The following is a 24,628-nucleotide window of genomic DNA, read 5'->3' as shown; positions in this document are numbered from 1 at the left end:
AACCTCCCAGGTAGCTTGGACTACAGGTGCATGCCACCACGCCCAGCTAATTTTTGTAATTTTTGTAGACATGGGGTTTCGCCATGTTGCCCAGGCTGGTCTCAAACTCCTGAGTTCAAACAATCTGCCCGCCTTGGCCTCCTAGGAGCTTCAGTTTTCTTATCTGTAAAAGGAACAACAGAGTATGTGGCATGTCCAACCACTTAGTAGTCAGAAGCTGTTATTATTCCTAGCACCAATCATTAAGAGCCAGCACTGCACTACAAGGTAATGTAGTTCATATCATTAGCAATAGCTACCATATTCCTGGGATTTACAAAAACCAGGTGATTGTTTTTAGTTATGAAAGATTCTGTGGCTCACGCCTATAATACCAGCACTTTGGGAGCTGAGGCGGGTGGATCACCTGAGGTCGGGAATTCGAGACCAGCCTGACCAACATGGAGAAATCCCGTCTCTACTAAAAAACAAAATTAGCCAGGCATGGTGGCACATACCTGTAATCCCAGCTACTCGGGAGGCTGAGGCAGGAGAATTGCTTGAATCCAGGAGGCGGAGGTTGCGGTGAGCCGAGATCGTGCCATTGCACTCCAGCCTGGGCAACAAGAGTGAAACTCTGTCTCAAAAAGAAAAGAAAAGAAAGATTCTGTGGAATATTGCACATAGATCTTCTGTGTTTTTTTTCCTTTTCTTGCATTTGCCTGTTCAATTGTCAGCATTGGGCAGTGTTGCATGGCAGTTAAGAGAACAGACTTTAGAGGAGTAGAATCCTGGCCCTATGACTTTGTATCTGTGTCTCCTTGAGCAAGTTGCTTTAATATTTCTGAGCCTCACCTTCCTCATCAGCAAATGGGGCATGATCATATCTACCATTTAGGATCCCCAAAGTATTAGAAAAACATATTGTAAAGCTTTGTAAATAGTAGCAGTGTCAGCCAGGCGCGGTGGCTCACACCCATAATCCCAGCACTTTGGGAGGCTGAGGCGGGCAGATCACCTGAGCTCAGGAGTTCAAGACCAGTGTGGCCAACATGGTGAAACCCTGTCTCTACAAAAAATACAAAAATCAGCTGGATGTGGTGGTGCACGCCTGTAGTCCCAGCTACTTGGGGGGCTGAGGTGGGAAGATGGCTTGAGCCCAGGAGGTCATGGCTGCAGTGAGCCAGGATCGCAACACTCCACTCCACTCTGGGTGACAGAGCAAGACCCTGTATAAAAAAAGAAAAAGCTGTGTCATTATTGTGTTGTCATTGCCATTGGATTTCATTTGGGTCTATATGTTTTCACCCTAACTTCTCAAGATAATATCAGAATGTACTAGGTATCCGGCTGGGCGTGGTGGCTCACACCTGTAATCCCAGCACTTTGGGAGGCTCAGGCGGGCAGATCAGTTGAGGCCAGGAGTTCGACACCAGGCTGGCCAACATGAGGAAACCCCATCTCTACTAAAAATACAGAAATTAGCTAGGCGTGGTGGTGGGCGCCTGTAATCCCAGCTACTCTCAGGAGGCTGAGGTGGGAGGATTGCTTGAACCTTGGAGACAGAGGTTACAGTGAGCCGAGATTGCAGACTACACCCCAGCCTGGGCGACAGAGCGAGACTCCGTCTTAAAAAAAAAAAAAAGATTGTACTAGTTGTCAACCAGCTTGAGGTCTTCTGGTGTTTTTGAAGAACTGAAGCCGCTTCCTCAGGCTAGCTTATGAATATGCTTAGGAAGGGTCAGCCAGTCTGGGATTCCCATTTCCACTGAGTATCTCTGTTTTTAACAGGGCTCTTCAGATGGAGTTTCTAAATCCCTGGAGCTTCATCAAGGTCGGTCTCGCTCCCAGGTAAATGGAAACAGTGGCGCATTGATCAAGGAAGAGAAGAGTGATCATCGTCTTCCAGCTCCATCACAATGTGCCTTATCCAGAGACAGCAATGAGTGTAATAATGGTAACCGCTACCTCCCTATGAATAATAGGGAGAAGAACCACTTACAAGAGCAAAAGCTAGAAACTGTGGCACAACGGAAAGAGGACTGATAAGCTGAAGATGGCTTCACCAAACCAGGAAGAGGGAAAAACTTTTACTTTTCTGATTTTAGGCCCAAGCTAGAGGAGGATATAAATGCTTACCCTAGATTTCTCCAGGATTTTGGTGGGATGTCCTATTGTGTCCATCTTTTCCCCTTCCCTGCCTGTTTCTGGGACTTCAGATTCAGTGGTCTGTTTCTGGAGAAGTTCTGGTCAAAGCTGAATGGCAGTAAGACTAGGTCCTAGTCTCAAATTGAATATATAGCACCAATAGTTTATTTATCTCCTCTGGGAGCCTAGTAAGGCAGTAGCTGTCAGAAATTGGGTATCATCACATAAGGTCCTATAGAAAAGCTCTAGCTTTGGTTTTTCTGAGCATTTATAATGATACTCATTATCAAAGACTTATATGATAAACCTATGAGGTTGTGGGGACAGCTGTGGCCTCCTGAGGTTTTTTTTTTTTTTTTTTTCTCTATGAAGTGGTATCTACCTCTTCTTCACTCCTTCCAACTTACCTACCCCTGGATTTTGTACCACCACCTCTAGCTTTGGCCTGACAATCAGATAGGTAGATGTTTTCAGAAAAGTAAGGTAGTATTGCTTATTTTAATTTTTATTTTTTATTTTATACACTTCAAAAAAACTATCAATGGCCTTTGTACTGGGGGATTCAAGTGAATCAGAAAAGTACTGGGCAGATTTTTCCTGCCTCTCAACCAGTGCATTGTTTGTAAAATAGAAGATGTGGCACAGTTCATTCACTCCCTATTGCCCACACCATGAAAGGGTGGGAATCAGTGTAATGAACTTGAGTACGAAAGGGACTCAAGAGACTGTGTGTGTGTGTGTGTGTGTGTGTGTGTGTGTGTGTGTGTGTGAATGTGTGCTTGTGTGTGGGTGTGGGTGGATGTTGTGTGGGTGGGTGTATATATGAATGTGTGTATATGCATACACATACCCTTTATATAAAGAGACAGATCTATTTATCTATACATATTTTATATATATGTGTGTGTGTATGTGTGTATATATGTGTGTATATATATACACATACATACATACATACATACATACATACATACATACATACATGGTGATGTCCCAGAGGATTTACTCAATTTCCCAGAAATGCTTCCACTGCTATGGAGTGGAAGGTTTCAAAAGACCACACTTTAAATCTGAAATTCTTACTAAGTCACAGCCCATTCACAACTATGAGAAGTTGGATGGGCTTCTCTAAATCAGACAAAAAGTACTTTCCAGAAATTGCCTGTTCAGAACAATAAACTCTTGGGTTGTTACAAGCTTAATCTTGAACAGAGCCCTCACATCCCATATGGTGAAAACAGGAGGTTGGAATGGGATTGGGAAGAGTTGGGCATTTCCTTATGAAGGTTTGGAGAGAAAAGGGGGGATGGGAGGTGACTACCATTTGAAAGGGCTTTCAGCCAATTTGGAGGAAATCTCTTCTGGAACTCCAGGGTCAAATTGGTTTCAGGCTAGAATTGATTGACATGAATCCCTGAAGGAGAGAGGACTAGCTTTGGAAAGATAGGGTAGGGAAGTGTGAGGAAACTATTTGATTTTACACACCTAGATTGTTTCATTTGTTCATTGACATTCTGACTACTGGATCTTTTCATTTGCTTTGCAAGGAAGACTTTAGAGGACTCTGGCCTGGGCCTTGAGAAGAATTCTATTAAAAGATTCTCAGCCTCCTGTGTGGCCAGGATCTGCCCAGGATAAAGAGGCTATTCCTCCTTGCTGGAGATAATCTTGAGACAACCTTGCATTTCCAGTTTCCCTCCTTGGGCAGCCTAACTATGAGGGAGGGAAACATGGCTTGCAATAAATTAGCATTGTGTCTTCATTCAGGAATTGAGGCTTCCAGCCTCATATACCTCCTTTTGGGCTTTGTGATATTCTTGCCCAAGAAGTACCATTTCTACAGAAATACAACTGACTAATCTTCTAGCAGGGTTCTTTTTGAAAAACCCCATGCACCTTAACCCACAGCAGGTCCTTGGTGATTTTTGCCCAGACAACCAGAAGGCTATTTGCTTACTGCCCACTTACAATGACCAGATCATAGGAAATTGAAAACAGTGTCAGACTATTTAGTCCTAATCTGTCCCAGATTAAGAGAATCCATGATTTTCAGGGGGAGGGAGCCCTGCAATGCCTTGACCCCTGCCCAGATACTTCTTACATAAACCAAAGAAAAATGACAAGAGTGTACATCTAACCAGACAGAAGTAGAAACAAAGTATAGAAAAACCTCCTCTTTGGAATCAGCTCCCTTAATGTGGTCCCCCTTCTCTTGGACCTGCCCAACCTTTCACAACGTCTTGAAGGTAGGACTTCTATATCCAGCAAAGGAAGGGATAGTAGTAAATTTACATGGCTTGGAATTTTCTTTCTGGAGCCACAGAGGGATGAATCCTTTGGAGCTCTAAAAGCAACCAGTATCACTGAGCTGTGAGATACCTATATCTCCATTTTCTAATAGGAAGCACTTGGACTTAAAATTGCTAAGATATTTTTTGCAGTTGCTATTTCTGTGCATCTTGAATCTATCTGACACAATCAAATGACAGTATTGTTAACTCTCACACCATTAAGAAAATTTCTTATTTTGTAGGCATTCACTGTGAGAGGTAAAATTGCTGCTTTGGCAGGGATGATTCCAGTTTGCCAAAAGGCTTTTCTTCCTTCCACAACCTCTTTTTCCCCTAGCCCAGGGTGAAACAAGTGGGTCATCTCCAACCTTGATTTTTATTTGGATTCAGCATTTTGGGTTTGGAAGGTTGCAAGAAGGAACCATAAATGGCCATATTCCTAGATTTTTATTTATCTGACAAAATACACAACTTAAAAGCCAGGAAAACTAAGGTTCATTACGGGGAGATGAACTTTTTCTAATTGGAGGACAAATTGTGGAAGGTGGGGTCTGATCTTTGTTTCACCACTTGAAGAGACTGTCATCCTTCACCTGAGGTTCCATTTCTAGCTTTTATGTGACCTCTCTTGAACAAAGTCATTTGGGAACCCCCAGAAATGACCCCTTTACATTGTAGGACCATAAGCAAAACACTGGTTGTGTATAGTCACTGATCCCCAAGGACTTGCAGTTTTTTATTTCTGCTGGTGTGTCTTGGGATCAGCTTATAACTCCTACTCTTACTTAGTCAGTGACCAGTCCAGTCTGGTCTGGACCAGGCCTGACAAACTTCTGCTCACTTGCATCATTTTCATTCTGAGCCAGTAGGACTTTGGGTAGACTTTAAAGCCCAAGAATTGGTACTCGCTTTGGCTAGTGACATTTGATTTTTGTCTCCATCTTGATTTCTGACATCATTGGCCAAGTCACATTAACTTTTTTTGATCACTGAGAAAAACAGTCGAACAAGGCATTACAGAGGGTGGTTAAGGTAGAGGGTGGGGGGCAGGAATGCTTATGTAGGGTAGAAAGAATGTGGGGGTAGCTGTTTGGTTATGGTGATCCAGTCCTTTGGAACCTTACAAGGCTCCTGTGGGCATGTCAATGTTACCATTACAGCCTCTACGACCCACCCACCTTTGAAAAGTCAGTACAAGTAGACCACAGTTTAAAGTAGTTAGTATAATTCTACTAAGGTTTAATCATTATACTTGTTCACTTCCTGGTGCATATTTCCTAAATATGCTTGGGGTTTGGGGTGGGGGGTTGAGTTTTCACTGTTCCATTGCGTGTCATCTTACATTTTTCTCCATCCTGTGACTTTGGCATCTTATTCGACTTTCTATTTTCTTTTCCCTTGGCTTATTGCAGTAGTCTGCTGGTGCAGGTAGAGAGCTCAGTGCACCTATTCCCCTGTTACTGCTAATTATCTTGAATATTGTCAGAGGTTATTTTGATGTTCTAAGAATATAAAGTCATTTTTTACAAAATCATCTTTTCCAAGTTAAAAGCAAAATAAAAAAATCCCCTGTGCTAGGGTGCCCATTTCAGCTTTTGACATTGCCCCTGTACTTTTATAGATGCTCTTTTTGTCCGTGTTGGTAGTAACTAATGACTAGTGAATTTTCATGTAAATGAAGCAAAATAAATATTTCAGATTTTATTAATCTCTCATAACCCAGCCAAATCTGATGACTTCATTTTAATTGCTTCCCAGAAAGCACTTCCCCTCCCACCTTCTATTCTATTCTATTCTATTCTATTCTATTCTATTCTATTCTATTCTAATCTGTTCTATTCTGTTTTTAGAATAACACACTAGGTAAAGAAACTTTAACTGCAAGGAGTCAGTGACTTTTAGTGCTCCCTGATAAATGATGTTATTGACAAAAGTAAAAAATTATTTCATTGTTTTTTTCCTGTATTACTATCTCCTCTCCTGTGCTTTTGACAGTGTGTTTAGTGGATGGATAATATGTATTTCTCTTTCCCACTCCCAGATTCCAAATTCCCTGCCTTTTTGGCCCACCTCACCACAAAAGCTCCATAGTTTATTAATGTAAGTTTGAATGGATGCTTCTTTGGGGAAACTTCAGGAGTTAATGGAAGAGTTTCAGAAAGGAATGAGAATGCCTCAGGAGTTGTTCTGTGATGGAAATTGGTCTGTTGTTCTGTTAATGCTGATGGAAAGAAACTTACAACGCTTAATAAAAATCTATTCTTTTAGTAAAAAAAATTGTGAAATAATTTTGGGTGTGCGAAGTTTGATTTCTTTTCCCATCTCTGGATCCCTTTCTGCAAATGGGGGATATACTTGTCTCAATTCAGAAGTGTTGCACAGAGATTTAGGAGTCTGTTTGTATAATATCGGGGCAAGAGACCAAGTACAAGAATCATCAAAAGGTAGAGCATATTTAGCCTCATAGTTAACTTCTTTATTTGAATGTCCTAAAGGCACCTTTGTCTTGACATTTCCCAAACTGAACCCATCCCTTCTGTGCAAGCCTGTGCCTCTCCATCAGTGACACTACTTTCTACTCAATTGCCTAAACCACAGACTGACCTGGGAGTGAACTGTCTTAGACTTGTCCCTCACTTCTCAAATCCAGTTGATGGAAACATCTGTTGATAACACCCAACCATTTTTCTATTTCTCACATCTGTTTCCTCTTTTCTGTCCTGGCTCCTGTGGCTTAGTGGAGGCCTCATCATGTCTTACCTGGACTGTTGCAGTTGCTCCCCGTCTTACTCCTTAACTGGGCAATTTTAAGCAACATTTTATGTCTAAGTGTATGTACCTTTTTCCAGTGAAAGGGCCCATACCTTTTTTCAGGTTCTTAAAGGAATCTGTGACACAAAAGGATGTTAAGAACCATTGCTTTAATCCACCATGCTTAGTAGCTTCTAAAGTGTCCCTCTAACATGCTGCTCCCCTGACTCCACGGTCTCTTCATGATCTGGCACCTGACCACATCTCAGCTCATTTACTACCTCCGTACTCCAGCCATAATAAAATGCATCCCATACACATTGAGCTGTCAATATCCATTTCTTCTCACTTGCTTGTACCATTGCTAAAATTCCTTTCTCCCTTTGTTTCTGGTGCAGACTTAACTTATTGCCCCAAGATTCAGCTCATGTCTTTATGATTCTTTTTCTGATCCCCAATTCGGTGATGAGTATAGACTCATCACAGCCAGCCCCTCTAGTGCTTTGCTGCATCTTTGCCCCTAGATTACACTTGTGAGCAGTGACTGCGCTTAACCATCTCTGTGTTCTTGGCACCTACTGCACAGCACACACTTAGTAAATGTTTGATGAATAAGTCAAGAACAGCTAAAACACTTTTGAATAAGTCCTTTGGTACAAAGCAGATTTCAGACTTTGAAGGCAGAGGATATGGTGGCAAAAACTCAGGAAGATTGAGTATGAGGTTTCAGCCCTGGATGGTATTCACTTAAATGTGTTTTAAAATTGAGCTCTGAGTCACCTTTGAGCAATAGAGGGATGCTTTGAGCAGAGTCTGAAGCCAGGACTCTAGGGCATTCTTTACTGCTTCTGCTGAGTGACTCTAGCTGGGCTTGGCCTCTCTAACCACTTTGTGCCTTGTGTGTACAGATTCTAAAAGGAAACAGCTGAGCCTCAAGGTGAGCACTAGAGGCCTGCTGAAGCTTGTAAACACTTTATCCTTAAATGAAAAATTATTTATAACATCTTTTGTCTTATATGGGTTCATTATAGCTACAGATGTCTTTTCCTGGCCTTTGATCTTTGAGTGTTGGGACTGTGAAAAGTTAATAGAAGGAAATCTTTAGCATCTGGCTTTTTAAAATGAATTTATTGCAGACCTATTAGGTACCAGGCATAGTACTAAACTCTCATACATTATTTCTTATCCTTAACTCTCCAAAGTACGATCCCTACTTTACATATGAGCAAACTGATTGAGTGGTGCCCAAGTTCACACACAGCTAATAAGTAATAAACTCCGGGTTCTAAATCTAAGCCTGTTTTGACTTCAATAACTCATTTCTGCCTCCCCAGCATTCCTTCCTTATTCTGGCAATTAAGCCCAGTTTTCTCCTTTGGGGGAAGTGGCCATCTATCTTGGGGCAGAGTTGGGTTGACCATCAGTCATGTGGCTTCATCTCCCCCAGCACGGGGATGGAGGGGTAGGTGACCTAAGCAGGGCCAATTGTAGTGCTTTTTCATGGAGTTGAGGGAGAAAGTTACGAAGAATGAAAATATCTCTTTTAAGAATACAAGCATTAGGAATAATGTGAGCCTGGAACACTGCCTTCTGTTTACATCTTCCAAAACTAGCCTTTATTACATGTGAAAAATATGAAAATTCCGTAATAATTTAATAGCAGATACACAAAGGCATCTATTGAGGGCCTACAATGTGCACAGGAGAGAGTTCTAGACACTTTATGTACATTTTCATTATTCAGTCCTTATACATGTATAATTTCTAACTTGAGAAAAGGAGAATGTATCAGTCAGGATAGGCTAGGTTTTGCTGCAATTATAACCCCCAAATCTCAGTAATTTAACAAAAGTATACTTATTGCTCATATGTCCAACTGGGATTGACAGCAGAACTCTGTTCATGCATGGTGGCTGGTGGACACTAATAGACTAATAGAAATTCCATTACTGCCGGGCACGGTGGCTCACACCTGTAATCCCAGCACTTTGGGAGGCTGAGGCAGGCAGATCACCTGAGGTCGGGAGTTCGAGACTAGCCTGACCAACATGGAGAAACCCTGTCTCTACTAAAAATACAGAATTAGCCCGGTATGGTGGCACATGCCTGTAATCCCAGCTACTAGGGAGGGTGAGGCAGGAGAATCACTTCAACCTGGGAGGCAGAGGTTGCAGTGAGCCGAGATCATGCCATTGCACTGCAGCCTGGGCAACAAGAGCGAAACTCTGTCTCAAAAAAAAAAAAAAAGAAAAATTTCATCACCAAGACTCTACTTTTTTTCTTTTTTGAGTTGGAGTTTCGCTCTTTTTTTGCCCAGGCTGGAGTGCAATGCAATGGCATGATCTCGGCTCACTGCAACCTCTGCCCCCCAGGTTCAAGTGATTCTCCTGCCTTAGCCTCCTGAGTTAGCTGGGATTACAGGCGTGCGCCACCACACCCAGCTAATTTTGTATTTTTTAGTAGAGACGGGGTTTCACCATGTTGACCAGACTGGTCTTGAACTCCTGAACTCAGGTAATCCTCCAGCCTCAGCCTCCCAAACTACTAGGATTACAGGCGTGAGCCACCGCGCCTGGCCACCAAGAGTCTACTTTCAAGGATCATTTCCATAGTTCGTTACTAGAGAAGTTTCTCTGAATGTGTAGAGCATCAATATGTTAAGTAAGAAAAGTTCCATCACTGAGTCAGGGGAGGGCATATGACCAAAATATACCTTGGCTCTTAAAGCTTAGAGTGTCACAGATCACTCCTCTTTTCATTGCCCAAAGCAAGCCACGTGGTTGCAGCTAATTTTATAGAGGTGGAAAAGAACAATTGTACTATGTGCCTGAATGGCGATAAAACTGGTTAAGTTTGGTGAGTCACAATGACAGCATCACAGGAAGAAATGGTCCATTTCTGGTTGACTTAATTCACTTTTGGTTGGTACCCATTACTTAACCATTTGAGACCTTCAGTCTAAAATTTGGAATGTAATAACTAAACATTCATTCCCGTTTCAGTGTTTCAGTAGGGGTTCTCTGCATGTGGTCGGAGGTGAACATAATCTGGTGGTAATACAAGCACTGAGCTTAGTCCCTGTAGCCCACCCTGTGGGGTGGTTGTGAGGATTAAATGTGTACGCAAAGGGCCTGGCATGTACTACAGCCTAGATAAATGTTAGCTGTTGTGGGTTAGGGAAGAAATGGTAGTAGATGAAAGACTTACGTACACTCCCAGTCCTGACTTCCCACATTCCTTCCCATTCTATAATCTGACATCAGCCCTCCCCATCTGAATGTGGCTGCTTCCAAAGGTGACCTGTGTGCTCTGTCATGAAGTTCAGGGTTTCCCTACAGGCCTTATCTTGCTGAGGTCTTCCATGCCAATATGATGCTGCAAAACAACCCATTTACTGAAACTCTGACTTCCCTGACACTTCTCTCTTGTTTCTCTTAACTTTTGGACTACCTAAAAATATATGTAATATTTGATAAATACAAAAGGATATATGTAACATACATTATGAAATTCAATAATAAAATGAACACTCAAACCCACCGCCTAACCTAATAATGATCCCATCTCTTTACCTTCCCCAGAGGTAATCAGCATCTTGATTTCATTTTATTTTTATTTTGAGACACAGTCTTGCTCTATTACCCAGGCTGGAGGGCGGTGGCATGATCTCAGCTCATTGCAACCTCCACCTCCCGGGTTCAAGCGATTCTCGTGCCTCAGCCGCTTGAGTACCTGGGACTACAGGCGCCCACCACCACGCCTGGCTAATTTTGTATTTTTAGTAGAGACGGGGTTTCACCATGTTGGCCAGGCTGGGTCTTGAACTAATGACCTCAAGTGATCCACCTGCCTCAGCCTCATAAAATGCTGGGATTACAGGCGTGAGCCACTGTGCCCAAACTTAAATGTGATGTCTCATTCCTACCTCTCCATTGTTTCCTATACCCCATCCTCCTCCAGCTTGATTCCCTTATCTCTGATTAATGTCACCATTATCCTCATAGTCACCCAAGCCACAAACCTCAGTCATCCCAGATTCTTTCCTCATCCACAAGCTCAAACATTCTGCTTCTGCAGTGTCTCATATCTGCCCCTCTTCATTTTCATGGCTCCTCCCCATCTTACTTCTTCCTCTTCTTCTTTTTTCCTGCCATTCAAAATGTGATAAGTGGTTCAGCAACATTAGCATCACCTGGAAACCTAACAGAAATGCAGACTATTGGCCAGGCATGGTGGTTCACACCCATAATCCCAACACTTTGGGAGGCCGAGGCGGGCGGATCACTTGAGGTCAGGAGTTCAAGACCACCCTGGCCAACATAGTGAAACCCTGTCTCTACTAAAACTACAAAAAAATTAGTCAGGCGTGGTGGCGCATGACTGTAATCCCAGCTACTCAGGAGGCTGAAGCACGAGAATCGCTTGAACCCAGGAGGCACAGGTTGCAGTGAGCCAAGATCGCACCACTGCACTCCAGCCTGGGTGACAGAGTGAGATTCTGTCTCAAAAAAAAAAATGCAGACTATTGGGCCCTACCTGAGATCTACTCAGTCAGAATCTGCATTTTTTTTTTTTTTTTTGAGACAGAGTCTCGCTCTGTCACCCAGGCTGGAGTGCAGTGGCACGATCTCGGCTCACTGCAAGCTCCACCTCCCAGGTTCATGCCACTCTCCTGCCTCAGCCTCTCGAGTAGCTGGGACTCCAGGCGCCTGCCACCACACCCGGCTAATTTTTTGTATTTTTAGTAGAGACGGGGTTTCACCGTGTTAGCCAGGATGGTCTCGATCTCCTGGCCTCATGATCTGCCCACCTCGGACTCCCAAAGTGTTGGGATTACAGGCGTGAGCCACCACGCCCGGCCAGAATCTGCATTTTAACAAGATTCCTGTATAATTCATATGCACATTAAAGTATAACAGGCTATCATGGTTGCTCATGCCTATAATCCCAGCACTTTGGGAGGCTGAGGCAGGAGGCTTGCTCGAGGCCAGGAGTTCAAGACTAGCCTGGGTAACATAATGAGACCTCATCCTCTACAAAAAAAAAAAAGAAGAATAAGAAGCTGGGTGTGGTGGTGCACACCTGTAGTTCTACTCGGGAGGCTGATGTGGGAGGATCGCTTGAGCCCAAGAGGTCGAGGATGTAGTGAGCCATGATAGCTCCACTGCACTCCAGCCTGGGTGACAAGAGCAAGACTGTGTCTCTGAAATAAACAAATACAGTAAAATGAGCAGTACCCTAGTTGAGTCTCAATCTGGATAGCTGTAAGTCTTCACCAGTTTATAACCTATGCCCCGTGTCAGTGCCACTCAAGCCTGGCTGCATATCAGAATACCTCAGAAATCTTTTTCATTTATCTTTTCATGATTTATAACATCCACTAATTGTTTTTCAATATAGAAATACAAAGAAGAGGCCAGACGTGGTGGTTCATGACTGTAATCCCAGCCCTTTGGGAGTCCAAGGCAGGTGGATAGCCTGAGGTCAAGAGTTCAAGACCAGCCTGGTCCACATGGTGAAACCCCGTCTCTACCAAAAATACAAAAATTAGCCAAGCGTGGTGGCACCTGCCTGTAATCCCAGTTACTTGGGATGCTGAGGCAGGTCAATCACTTAAACCCAGGAGGCAGAGGTTGCAGTGAGCTGAGATGGCGCCACTGCACTCCAGCCTGAGTGACAGAGCCAGACTCCGTCTCAAAAAAAAAAAAAAAGAGCGGCCGGGTGGCTCACGCCTGTAATCCCAGCACTTTGGGAGGCTGAGGCAGGCGGTTCATGAGGTCAGGAGATGGAGACCATCCTGGCTAACATGGTGAAACCCCATCTCTACTGAAAATACAAAAAATTAGCCAGGTGTGGTGGCAGGCACCTGTAGTCCCAGCTACTTGGGAGGCTGAGGCAGGAGAATGGCGTGAACCTGGGAGGCGGAGCTTGCACTGAGCCGAGATCATGCCACTGCACTCCATCCTGGGCGACAGAGCAAGACTCTGTCTCAAAAAAACAAAAACAAAAACAAAAAAGAAATACAAAGAAGGAAATTTAAATTGGCCCATGCCTTACCCAGGTAGCTCCAAATGATAGGCTTTTTTAAAAAAAAATTATTTGTTTGTTGATTTTGTAGAGACAGGGTCTCTGTATGTTGCCCAGACTGGTATCAAACTCCTGGCCTCAAGTGATCCTCCTACCTTGGCCTCCCAAAGTGGTGAGATTATAGGCGTGAGACATTACTATTTTTTTTTTTTTTTGAGGTAGGGTCTCACTCTGTCACCCAGACGAGTGCAGAGGCACAATCATGGCTCACTGCAGCCTCGACCTTCCTGCACTCAGGTGATCCTCCCACCTCAGCCTCCCGAGTAGCTGGGAATACAGAAACCAGCCACCATGGCTGGCTAATTTTTTTATTTTCTGTAAAGACGGGGGTCTCACCATGTTGCCCAGACTGGTCTCAAACTCCTGGGCTCAAGTGATCCTCCCGCCTCAGCTCCCCAAAGTTCTGAGATTACAGGCATCAGCCACCACACCCCACCTGTATTTAATAATTTTTTTTTCTCAAAACCATTCCTTTTTGTTTTTTAATTTTTTTTAAAATTTTTTAATTTCCGTAGGTTATTGGGGAACAGGTAGTGTTTGGTTACATAAGTTCTTTAGTGGTGATTTGTGAGATTTTGGTGCACCCATCACCCGAGCAGTATATATTTAATTTTTTTTTTTTTTTTGAGACGGTTCCCTCTTGTTGCCCAGGCTGGAGTGCAATGGCGCGATCTTGGCTCACTGCAACCTCCGGCTCCTGGGTTCAAGCGATTCTCCTGTCTCAGCCTCCTGCGTAGCTGGGATTACAGGCGCCCGCCACCACGCCCGGCTAATTTTTGTATTTCTTTTTTTTTTTTTTTTTTTTTGAGATGGCGTCTTGCTCTGTCACCAGGCTGGAGGGCGGTGGCACGATCTTGGCTCACTGCAACCTCCGGCTCCTGGGTTCAAGCGATTCTCCTGTCTCAGCCTCCTGAGTAGCTGGGATTACAGGCGCCCGCCACCACGCCCGGCTAATTTTTGTATTTCTTTTTTTTTTTTTTTTTTGAGATGGCGTCTTGCTCTGTCACCAGGCTGGAGGGCGGTGGCACGATCTTGGCTCACTGCAACCTCCACCTCTTGGGTTCAAGCCATTCTCCTGCCTCAGCCTCCCGAGTAGCTGGGACTACAGGTGCCCGCCACCACACCCAGCTAATTTTTTGTATTTTTAGTAGAGACGGGGTTTCACCATGTTGACCAGGCTGGTCTTGAACTCCTGACCTCAGTTGATCCACCCGCCTTGGCCTCCCAAAGTGGTGGGATTACAGGCGTGAGCCACCATGCCTGGCCTAATTTTTTATTTCTAATAGACATAGAGTTTCATTGTATTGGTCAGGCTGGTCTCGAACTCCTGACCTCAGGCGATCCGCCCACCTCAGCCTCCCAAAGTGCTGGGATTACAGGCGTGAGCCACCGCGCCCAGCCTATATTTAATAATTTTTAACACTACATACTATTCCATTAGATGAATTAATTCCCTATTCATAAGTGCTTTGTTTCCAGTTTTAGCTATTACAAACAATGCTGCAGTGATCATCCCTGTGCACATATCTTGGTGAACTTCTGCAAGGATATCCATAGGATAAATTTGTAATGGCAAGATTGCTGGGTGTATCAGTTAGGATGCTTTTGGTTGCGAGTAACAAAATACACTTCCAGCCAGCAGTAGGGTGAGCTAGAGCTACCCAGTTTCTTTCTGTCTTTCCACTTTGCAGTCCATACTTTTTCCAGGTAGTTTTCTATGTATAGACCCATCACTCTGCCTTGATCCCTGGACCAGCAGCATCACTATCATCTGGGAACTTCTTAGAAATGCAAATTATCAAGCGGGTGCGGTGGTTCCGCCTGTAATCCCAGCACTTTGGGAGGCTGAGGAAGGTGGATCACCTGAGGTCAGGAGTTCGAGACCAGCCTGGCCATCATGGTGAAACCCTGTCTCTACTAAAAATACAAAAATTAGCTGGGCATGGTGGCACACGCCTGTAATCCCAGCTATTGGGGAGGCTGAGGCAGGAGAATCGTTTGAACCCGGGAGGCAGAAGTTGCAGTGAGTCAAGACAGCACCACTGCACTCCAGCCTGGACAACAGAATAATGAGATTCCAACTAAAAAACAAAACAAAAAAAAACCCTTAAAAAAATGCAAATTATCAGTCCCTACCTCAAACCTACAGAATCTGAAACTTGCAGGGGCTGGGGGTAGCAACCAGCAATTTGTGTTTTAACAAACTAAGTGATTCTGATGCATGCTTAAGATAGAAAGCCATTGCTTTGGCCAAGGTGACCCTAAGATGGCTGCCAGTGGCAATGGAGGCTGTGAGTCTCTTCCTTTAAGTCTAGCAGGAAAGAGAAAACATCTGACCCAGCATTCCAAGCAGGACTCCCAAGACTTGCCCTAATTGGCTTGTTTAGGTCACAAGTCTTCCCCTGAATTAATAATGTCTGTGACCAGAAGAAGTGGGAGTAGGATCAATTTACTCCAAAATACATGGGCTACAAGTGGAAGGAATGGATACACAATAAAAATTTAGGAATTGTTAGGAAGGAAAAAGTGGGGAACGATTGCTGAGAAGGTACTAGCAAAGCCTACAACATTTAGTTAAGGGGTATGTGTGTGATATATAGATATAGATAGATAGAGATAGATATAGATATATCCAAACTGTACCCTCAAAAGATTGCACTTGCTTACAGTCCCACTAGCAGCATATGACAGTATGTTTCTTCATACCCTCACTAGCCCTGTATGTAATCAGACTTTAAAAATTGTCCCAATCTAATAAGAAAAGATGGTATTTTATTGTTTTGATTTCTATTTCTTTAATCATGGATGAGGATGAATATCTTTTCAAATCACTGTTGATGTATCTAGGTCTTTCTCTGTAACTACTTGCTTATTTCTTAGCTCATTTATTATTGGGTTTTGCCTTTTTTTTTTAACAGATTTTTATTTTCTTTCTTTCTTTTCTTTTCTTTTTTTTTTTTTTTTTTTTTTTTTGATACAGAGTTTTGCTCTGTTGCCAAGGCTGGAGTGCAGTGGTACGATCTCAGCTCACAGCAACCTCTGCTTCCTGGGCTCAAGTGATTCTCCTGCCTCAGCCTCCCAAGTAGCTGAGATTACAGGCGTGAGCCACCATGCCCAGCTAATTTTTGTATTTTTAGTAGAGATGGGGTTTCACCATATTGACCATGCTGGTCTCTAACTCCTGACCTCAAGTGATCCGCCCACCTCAGCCTCCCAAAGTGCTGGGATTACAGGTGTGAACCACCATGGCCAGCCTTAACAGATTTTTCTGAACTCCTCATAAATAAACTAGCCCTTTGTCATGTATGTTGTAAATATGTTTTCCCAGTTTTGCTGATCTTCTGAATTTGTTCATGGTATTTTTTACCTCCCAAAGCTTTGAACTTCCATACAAATCTATCAGTCTTTTTCTTTATGGCATCTGAGTTTGAGATTCTGCTTTAAAAAGGCCTTCCTGGGCTGGGCGCAGTGGCTCATGCCTGTAATCCTAGCACTTTGGGAGTCCGAGGCAGGTGGATCACTTGAGGTCAGGAGTTCCAGACCAGCCTGGCCAACGTGGTGAAACCCCGTCTCTACTAAAAATACAAAAATTAACCGGGTGTGGTGGTGCACACCTGTAATCCCAGCTACTTGGGAGGCTAAGGCAGGAGAATCACTTGAACCTGGGAGGCGAGGGTTGCAGTGAGCTGAGATCACGCCACTGCACTCCAGCCTGGACAACAGAGGCTTTTTTTCTCTGTCTCAGAAAAAAAGGCCTTCCCCATTTCTAGAGTACAAATAAGTACATTAATATTTTCTTCCAAAATTATTTTGTTTTCACTTTTTTCTACTTTCACTTCTGATACACCTGGAATTCTATTTTGGTATAAGGAGTAAGATAAAGATAATTCCCCCACCCCTTCACTACCAACTAGCCAGTTATCTCAGCACCATTTTCTCCATTGATTTCAATTGTGGCCTTTATCATAAATTATTTTTTAATGTACTTGAGTCTACTTAGGGAATCTATTTGTTCCATTGATCTAATTCTTTTTTTTCTTTTGTTTTTTTTTTTTTTTAGACGGAGTTTTGCTCTTGTCACCCAGGCTGGAGTGCAATGGCACAATCTCAGCTCACTGCAACCTCCACCTCCCAGGTTCAACTGATTCTTCTGCCTCAGCCTCCCGAGTAGCTGCGATTACAGGTATGCACCACAAACGATCCTTCTGCCTCAGCCTCCCGAGTAGCTGCGATTACAGGTACGCACCACAAACGATTCTTCTGCCTCAGCCTCCCGAGTAGCTGTGATTACAGGTACGCATCACCCCACCCGGCTAATGTTTGTATTTTTAGTAGAGACAGGGTTTCACCCTGTTGGCCAGGCTGGTCTCAATCTCCTAACCTCAGGTGATCCACTCACCTTGGCCTCCCAAAGTGCTGTGATTACAGTCATGAGCCACCATGCCCAGCCAATCTAATTATTTTTACTATACTAAACTGTTTTAATCATCTTAGCTTTGCGGTATTTTTTTTTTTTTGAGACAGGGTCTCACTCTGTTGCCCAGGCTGGAGTGCAGTGGCCCAATCTTGACTCACTGTAGCCTCCACCTCCTGGGCTCAAGTGATCCTCCCACCTCAGCTTCCCAAGTAGCTGGAACTACAGGTGCGTGCCACAATGCCTGGCTAAGCTTTGTAGTATTTTTTTTTTTTTTGAGACAGAGTTTTGCTCTCGTTGCCCAGGCTGGAGTGCAATGGCACAACCTCGGCTCACCGCAACCTCCGCCTCCCAGGTTCAAGCGATTCTCCTGCCTCAGCCTCCCGAGTAGCTGGAATTACAGGCATGTGCCACCACGCCCGTCTAATTTTGTATTTTTAGTAGAGATGGGGTTTCTCCATGTTTGTCAGGCTGGTCTTGAACTCCCAACCTCAGGTGATCCACTGGCCTCAGCCTCCCAAAGTGCTGGGATTACAGGCATGAGCCACCGCACCCAGCCGCTTTGTAGTATTTTTAATATCTGACAGAACTTGTTTTCTGTCATTTTCTTTTTTTTTTTTCAGAAATGTTCTCATTATTACTTTTCCAGGTGAACATTGATATTACTTGTCAAGTCAGTGAAGTTTAAAATTAAGGAGGTTGGCCTGGTGCTATGGCTCACACTTGTAATTCTAGCACTGTGGGAGTTCAAGGTGGGAGGATTGCTTGAGCCCAGGAATTTGAGACCAGCCTGGGCAACATAATGAGGCCCTGTTTCTACAAAAGCAAAATAAAATTAGGGATGCTGGGCCTCCACTCCAGACATAGTGAAAGCAGATTTTAAAAATATGATACTCTGGGCTGGGCACAAGGCTCATGCCTGTAATCCTAGCACTTCACTGCAACCTCCGCCTCCTGGGTTCAAGTAATTCTCCTTCCTCAGCCTCCCAAGTAGCTGGGATTACAGGTGCCCACCACCACGCCTGGCTAATTTGCTATATTTTTAGTAGAGATGGGGGTTTCACCATGTTGGCCAGGCTGGTTTCGAACTCCTGACCTCAAGTGATCTGCCCACCTCAGTCTCCCAAAGTGCTAGGATTACAGGCGTCAGCCAGCACGCCCGGCCTCAATACTTAATAGGATAGAAAAACAGAAAACTGAAATAAAAATTTTCTTTTAGAAAAGGGAGTTCTGATGTTGAGACAATCATCTATCCTTCTGGAAAAAATTAAGCTATATCCCTCCATCATATCAAATTAACTAAAACTCTAAAAGCATTCTAGAAGCTGGGAACAAGACAAAGTCTGTACTCTGACAGAGCTTACAATCTAAGGGGAGAATAACCATGAACAAATAAACAAATTAGGTAACTTCAGAGGGAGATGATCTTTGAAGAAAATAATCAAGATAATAGGGCATATCTTGGCAGAGAGGGGAGTGGCTAATTTAGTTAGGGTGGCCATGGAAGGCCTCTTTGAAGAAGCAATATTTGAGTTGATCTCTGAAGGTGTCAGCCATAGGAAGATGTAGAGGAAGAGAGTTCCAGATAGGAGAAATGCAAAGGTTCTGAGGAGGAAATGAGTTTAAGGTAGATTAAAGATCTAAATGGAAAGTATCATAACAGAAAAACAAAAAAAGATAATATGGTTGTTACTTTGGATAAGGAAGGTCTTCTAAAACAATAAACAAAGCAGCAAAACCATAGCAGAAAAGATTGATGTAAGTATAAACTATATAAACACTGAAAACTTCTGCATGATAACACAAACCATAAACAAGTTACATACTGTGGGAAAATATTAGCAACATACATTTTAGACAAAGGATTAATATCTAGAAATATAAATGACTCCTACAACTCAACATGGAAAAGACAATGCTGTAAGAAAAAATAGGCAAAGGTTACAAATAGTTCATAGAGGATGGGCCAATAATAAACATCATATGAAAACATGCTCAACTTCACTAGTGATGGGGGAATGCAAATTAAAAACAAACAAACAAACATGAGTTATCATTTTTCATCAGTCAGATTGTAAAACAATCCAAAAGGCTAGCACAGTGGCTCACACCTGTAAACCCAGCACTTTCGGAGGTCGAGGCAGGTTGATCACCTGAGGTCAGGAGTTCGAGAGCAGCCTGGCCAACATGGTGAAACCCCATCTCTACTAAAAATACAAACATTAGGTGGGCATGGTGGCACACATCTGTAATTCCAGCTACTTGGGAGGCTGAGGCAGGAGAATCACTTGAACCTGGGAGGCGGAGGTTGCAGTGAGCCAAGGCTGCAAAATTGCACTCCAGCCAGGCAAAAAGAGCAAAACTCTGTCTCCAAAAGAACAAACGAACAAACAAAACAACCTAAATGCCAGGGTCCTAGGAAATGTGAAGATACACTGCTGATGGTATTCAAAAATTGGCATAGTGCCTTTGAAGGGCAAGTTGGCAGTATGTATTAAAATTGAAAATATTTTTATTTTATTTTGTTTTATTTTTTTGAGACGGAGTCTCGCTCTGTCACCCAGGCTGGAGTGCAGTGGAGTGATTTTGGCTCACTGCAAGCTCCGCCTCCCGTGTTCATGCCATTCTCCTGCCTCAGCCTCCCGAGTAGCTGGGACTACAGGCGCCTGCCACCACGCCCAGCTAATTTTTTGTATTTTTAGTAGAGACGGGGTTTCACTGTGTCAGCCAGGATGGTCTCTATCTCCTGACCTCGTGATCCACCTGCCTCGGCCTCCCAAAGTGCTGGGATTACAAGCGTGAGCAAAATATTTACACTCCATGACTCAGTAACCTTCTTTTGAGTGTCCATCTAGAGAAACATGCCTGGGCACAAAGAGGTCCCTACGGCGATGTTCACTGCAGCCCTGTAATAGTGAAAAATTAAGACCACTTTAAATATCCATCAAGGGAGAGGAGAAATAGATTAAGACTGCCTCCTTCCCCAGTGATGGAATTCCCTGCAGTAGTTAAAAAGAAGAAAGTTGGCCGGGCGCAGTGGCTCACGCCTGTAATCCCAGCACTTTGGAAGGCTGAGGTTGGTGGATCACCAGGTAACGAGATCAAGACCATCCTGGCCAACATGGTGAAATCCCGTCTCTACTACAAATACAAAAATTAGCTGGGCATGGTGGCTCGAGCCTGCAGTCCCACCTACTCAGGAAGCTGAGGCAGGAGAATCGCTTGAACTCGGGACATGGAGGTTGCAGTGAGCCGAGATCACGCCACTGCACTCCAGCCTGGCGACAGAGCGAGACTCCGTCTCAAAACAAAAAATAAAGTTGATTTTTTTTTTGTTTTTTTGGTAGAAAGATCTCCAAGACTTATTGTCAACTGAAGAAAGCAGTTGGCCGCCTAATTTGATTGAACAGTATGATCCTGTTCATGTGAAAATGATAAATACCCACACCAACCTCCATATTTCTGTGTTACTATCCTGCCGCTACCCACCCGGACCCCCACTCCCAGTGGAGAGGATTTTGGTTTGAGCAGTGAGGCTGTTTGAGTGGCTTCAATCCCAGTTCACCTCACAATTACCACCAAGTAGGCATGGGAGTCAGCTACATAATTGGTGAAGCCCAGCACAACGTGAAAATGGAATGGAGAGCCTCACGTTCAAAAAGCAGAGGAGAAAGCCGGGTGCAGTGGCTCACGCCTATAATCCCAGCACTTTGGGAGGCTGAGGTGGATGGATCACCTGAGGTTGGGAGTTTGAGACCAGCCTGACCAACATAGTGAAACCCCATCTCTACTGAAAATACAAAAATTAGCCGTGCATGGTGGCCGGCAGCTGTAGTCCCAGCTACACAGGCGGCTGAGGCAGGAGAATTGCTTGAACCCGGGAGGCAGAGGTTGCAGTGAGCCGAGATTGCACCACTGCACTCCAGCCTGGGCGACAAAGCGAGACTCCATCTCAAAAGAAAAAAAAAAAAGAAAAAAGGAGGGGAAGTGTAATTAAAGATCCCAACCTAAAAAGGTTTTTTCCTGTGGAGCCAAGATGGCCAAATAGGAACAGCTCCAGTCTACAGCTCCCAGCATGAGCAACGCAGAAGACGGGTGATTTCTGCATTTCCAACTGAGGTACCGGGTTCATCTCACTGGGGAGTGCTGGACAGTGGGTGCAGGACAGTGGGTGCAGCACACCGTGCATGAGCCGAAGCAGGGCAAGGCATCGCCTCACCTGGGAAGCGCAAGGGGTCAGGGAATTCCCTTTCCTAGTCAAAGAAAGGGGTGACAGACGGCACCTGGAAAATCAGGTCACTTCCACCCTAATACTGCACTTTTCCAACGGGCTTAAAAAATGGCACACCAGGAGATTATATCCCGCATATGACTAGACCAATAACAGGCTCTGAAATTGAGGCAATAATTAATAGCTTACTAACCAAAAAAAGTCCAGGACCAGATGGATTCACAGCCGAATTCTACCAGAGGTACAAGGAGGAGCTGGTACCATTCCTTCTGAAACTATTCCAATCAATAGAAAAAGAGGGAATCCTCCCTAACTCATTTTATGAGGCCAGCATCATCCTGATACCAAAGCCTGGCAGAGACACAGCAGAAAAGCGAATTTTAGACCAATATCCTTGATGAACATTGATGCAAAAATCCTCAATAAAATACTGGCAAACCGAATCCAGCAGCACATCAAAAAGCTTATCCACCATGATCAAGTGGGCTTCACTCATAGGTGGGAATTGAACAATTAGAACACATGGACACAGGAAGGGGAACATCACACACCGGGGACTGTTGTGGGGTGGGGGGAGGGGGGAGGGATAGCATTAGAAGATATACCTAATGCTAAATGACGAGTTAATGGGTGCAGCACACCAACATGGCACAGGTATACATATGTAACAAACCTGCACGTTGTGCACATGTACCCTAAAACTTGAAGTATAATAATAATAAAATTTTTAAAAAAAAGTTTTTTTCCTAGGCCGGGCTTGGTGGCTCACGCCTATAATCCCAGCACTTTGGGAAGCCAAGGTGGGCAGATCACTTGAGGCCAGAAGTTGGAGACAAGCCTGGCCAACATGGTAAAACCCCGTCTCTACTAAAAATTAAAAAAAAAAAAAAAGCCAGATGTGGTGGTGTGCGCCTGTCTGTAATCCCAGCTACTTGGGCGGCTGAGGCAGGAGAATCGCTAGAACCTGTGAGGCAGAGACTGCAATGAGCAGAGATCACGCCACTGCACTCCAGTCCAGCCTGGGTGACACAGCATGACTCTGTATCAAAAAAAAATTTGTTTTCCTTAAAAAAAAGTTTTTACTTATAAAACATAGTAAGTGTAATAGTAATGCATGAATAATGACAAATTACAGAAAAATATTTTTGTCATAATTTTACATGATTTTTTTTTCTTTTGAGACGGAATCTCACTCTGTCACCCAGGCTGGAGTGCAGTGGCACGATCTTGGCTAACTGCAACCTCTGCCTCCCAGGTTCAAGTGATTCTCCTGCCTCAGCCTCCCTAGTAGCAGGGATTACAGGTGTGCACCACCACAGCCTACTAATTTTTGTATTTTTAGTAGAGACGGGGTTTCACCATGTTGGCCAAGTCAGTCTGAAACTCTTGACCTCAAGTGATCCACCTACCTCGGCCTCCCAAAGTGCTGGGAATACAGGTGACAGCCACTGTGCCCGGCAAAAATAGTGTTATTAATATATCATGATCATAAGATTTTTCTGACTCCCTTTTCTGCAAATTCAATTATTTGGTCATCAACATTTTTAGGAACTTCATTTTTTTTTTTTTTTTGAGACAGAGTTTCACTCTTGTTGCCCAGGCTGGAGTGCAATGGCGTGATCTCAGCTCACCACATCCTCCCCCTCCCAGGATCAAGTGATTCTCCTGCCTCAGCCTCCCAAGTAGCTGGAATTACAGGCATGTGCCACCATGCCCAGCTAATTTTTGTATTTTTAGTAGAGATGGGGGTTTCACCATTTTGGTCAGGCTGGTCTCGAACTCCCAACCTCAGGTGATCCACCTGCCTCCGCCTCCCAAAGTGCTGGGATTACAGGCATGAGCCACCGGCCGCAACTTCATTTTTTTTTTTTTTTTTTGAGACAGAGTTTCACTCTTGTTGCCCAGGCTGGAGTGCAGTGGCGTCATCTCGGCTCACTGCAACCTCCGCCTTCTGGTTTCAAGTGATTCTCCTTCCTCAGCCTCCCGAGTAGCTGGGATTACAGGCACCCACCACCACACCCAGCTAATTTTTTTTGTGTTTTTAGTAGAAACGGGGTTTCACCATGTTGGCCAGGCTGGTCTCGAACTCCTGACCTCATGATCCGCCCACCTCGGCCTCCCAAAGTGCTGGGATTACACGCGTGAGCCACTGTGCCCGGCCACATTCATTTTTTTTTTTTTTAAGACAGGGTCTCACTTTGTTGTCCAGTCTAGAATGCAGTAGTGGGATCACAGCTCACTGCAGCCTTGACCTCCTGGGCTCAAGGAATCCTCCCGATTCAGCCTCGTCAGTAGGTGGGACTACAGGTGCGCACCACCATGCCTGGCTAATATTTTAATATTTTTATTTTTTATAGAGACGAGGTCTCACTTTGTTGCCCAGGCTGGTCTTTTTTTGTTGTCGTTTTATTTTGTTTTGTTTTGTTTTGAGACAGCGTCTCACTCAGTTGCCCAGCCAGGAGTGCAATGGGAGATCATGGTTCACTGCAGTCTTGACCTCAAAAGCTCAAGCAATCCTCCCACCTCAGCCTCCTGAGTAGCTGGGACTTCAGGCACGAACCACTACACCGAGCAAATTTTTTGTTTTTTTAATTTTTAGTAGAGATAGGGTCTCACTTTGTTGTCCAGACTGGTCTCAAACTCCTGGGCTCAAGCAATTCCCCGTCTCGGCCTCCCAAAGTGTTGGGAGTATAAGTATAAGCCATTGCGCCTGGCCTGTCTCTTCAA

At 44.1% G+C, this 24,628-nt stretch overlaps 1 protein-coding gene across 2 annotated transcripts in view; it reads left to right on the top strand.

Annotated features, from left to right (window-relative positions):
- The window catches only part of FAM120C (family with sequence similarity 120 member C), a 109,174-nt gene extending 102,471 nt beyond the window's left edge, over positions 1-6,703 (top strand). Inside the window, exon 16 of one of the 2 annotated variants that reach the window (XM_016943768.4) lies at positions 1,771-6,703. In XM_016943768.4, coding sequence (XP_016799257.2) covers positions 1,771-2,025 — 255 coding nt within the window. In that variant the 3' untranslated portion in view covers positions 2,026-6,703. The remainder of the gene's footprint in view (positions 1-1,770) is intronic. The other variant, XM_016943772.4, reaches the window with a different exon arrangement.
- The last annotated feature ends 17,925 nt before the right edge of the window (positions 6,704-24,628 follow it).

Source organism: Pan troglodytes, chromosome X (genome assembly GCF_028858775.2).
Source record: "Pan troglodytes isolate AG18354 chromosome X, NHGRI_mPanTro3-v2.0_pri, whole genome shotgun sequence".
NCBI classification, from domain to species: Eukaryota; Metazoa; Chordata; class Mammalia; order Primates; family Hominidae; genus Pan; species Pan troglodytes.
This window is presented reverse-complemented; position numbering and strand designations above follow the sequence as displayed.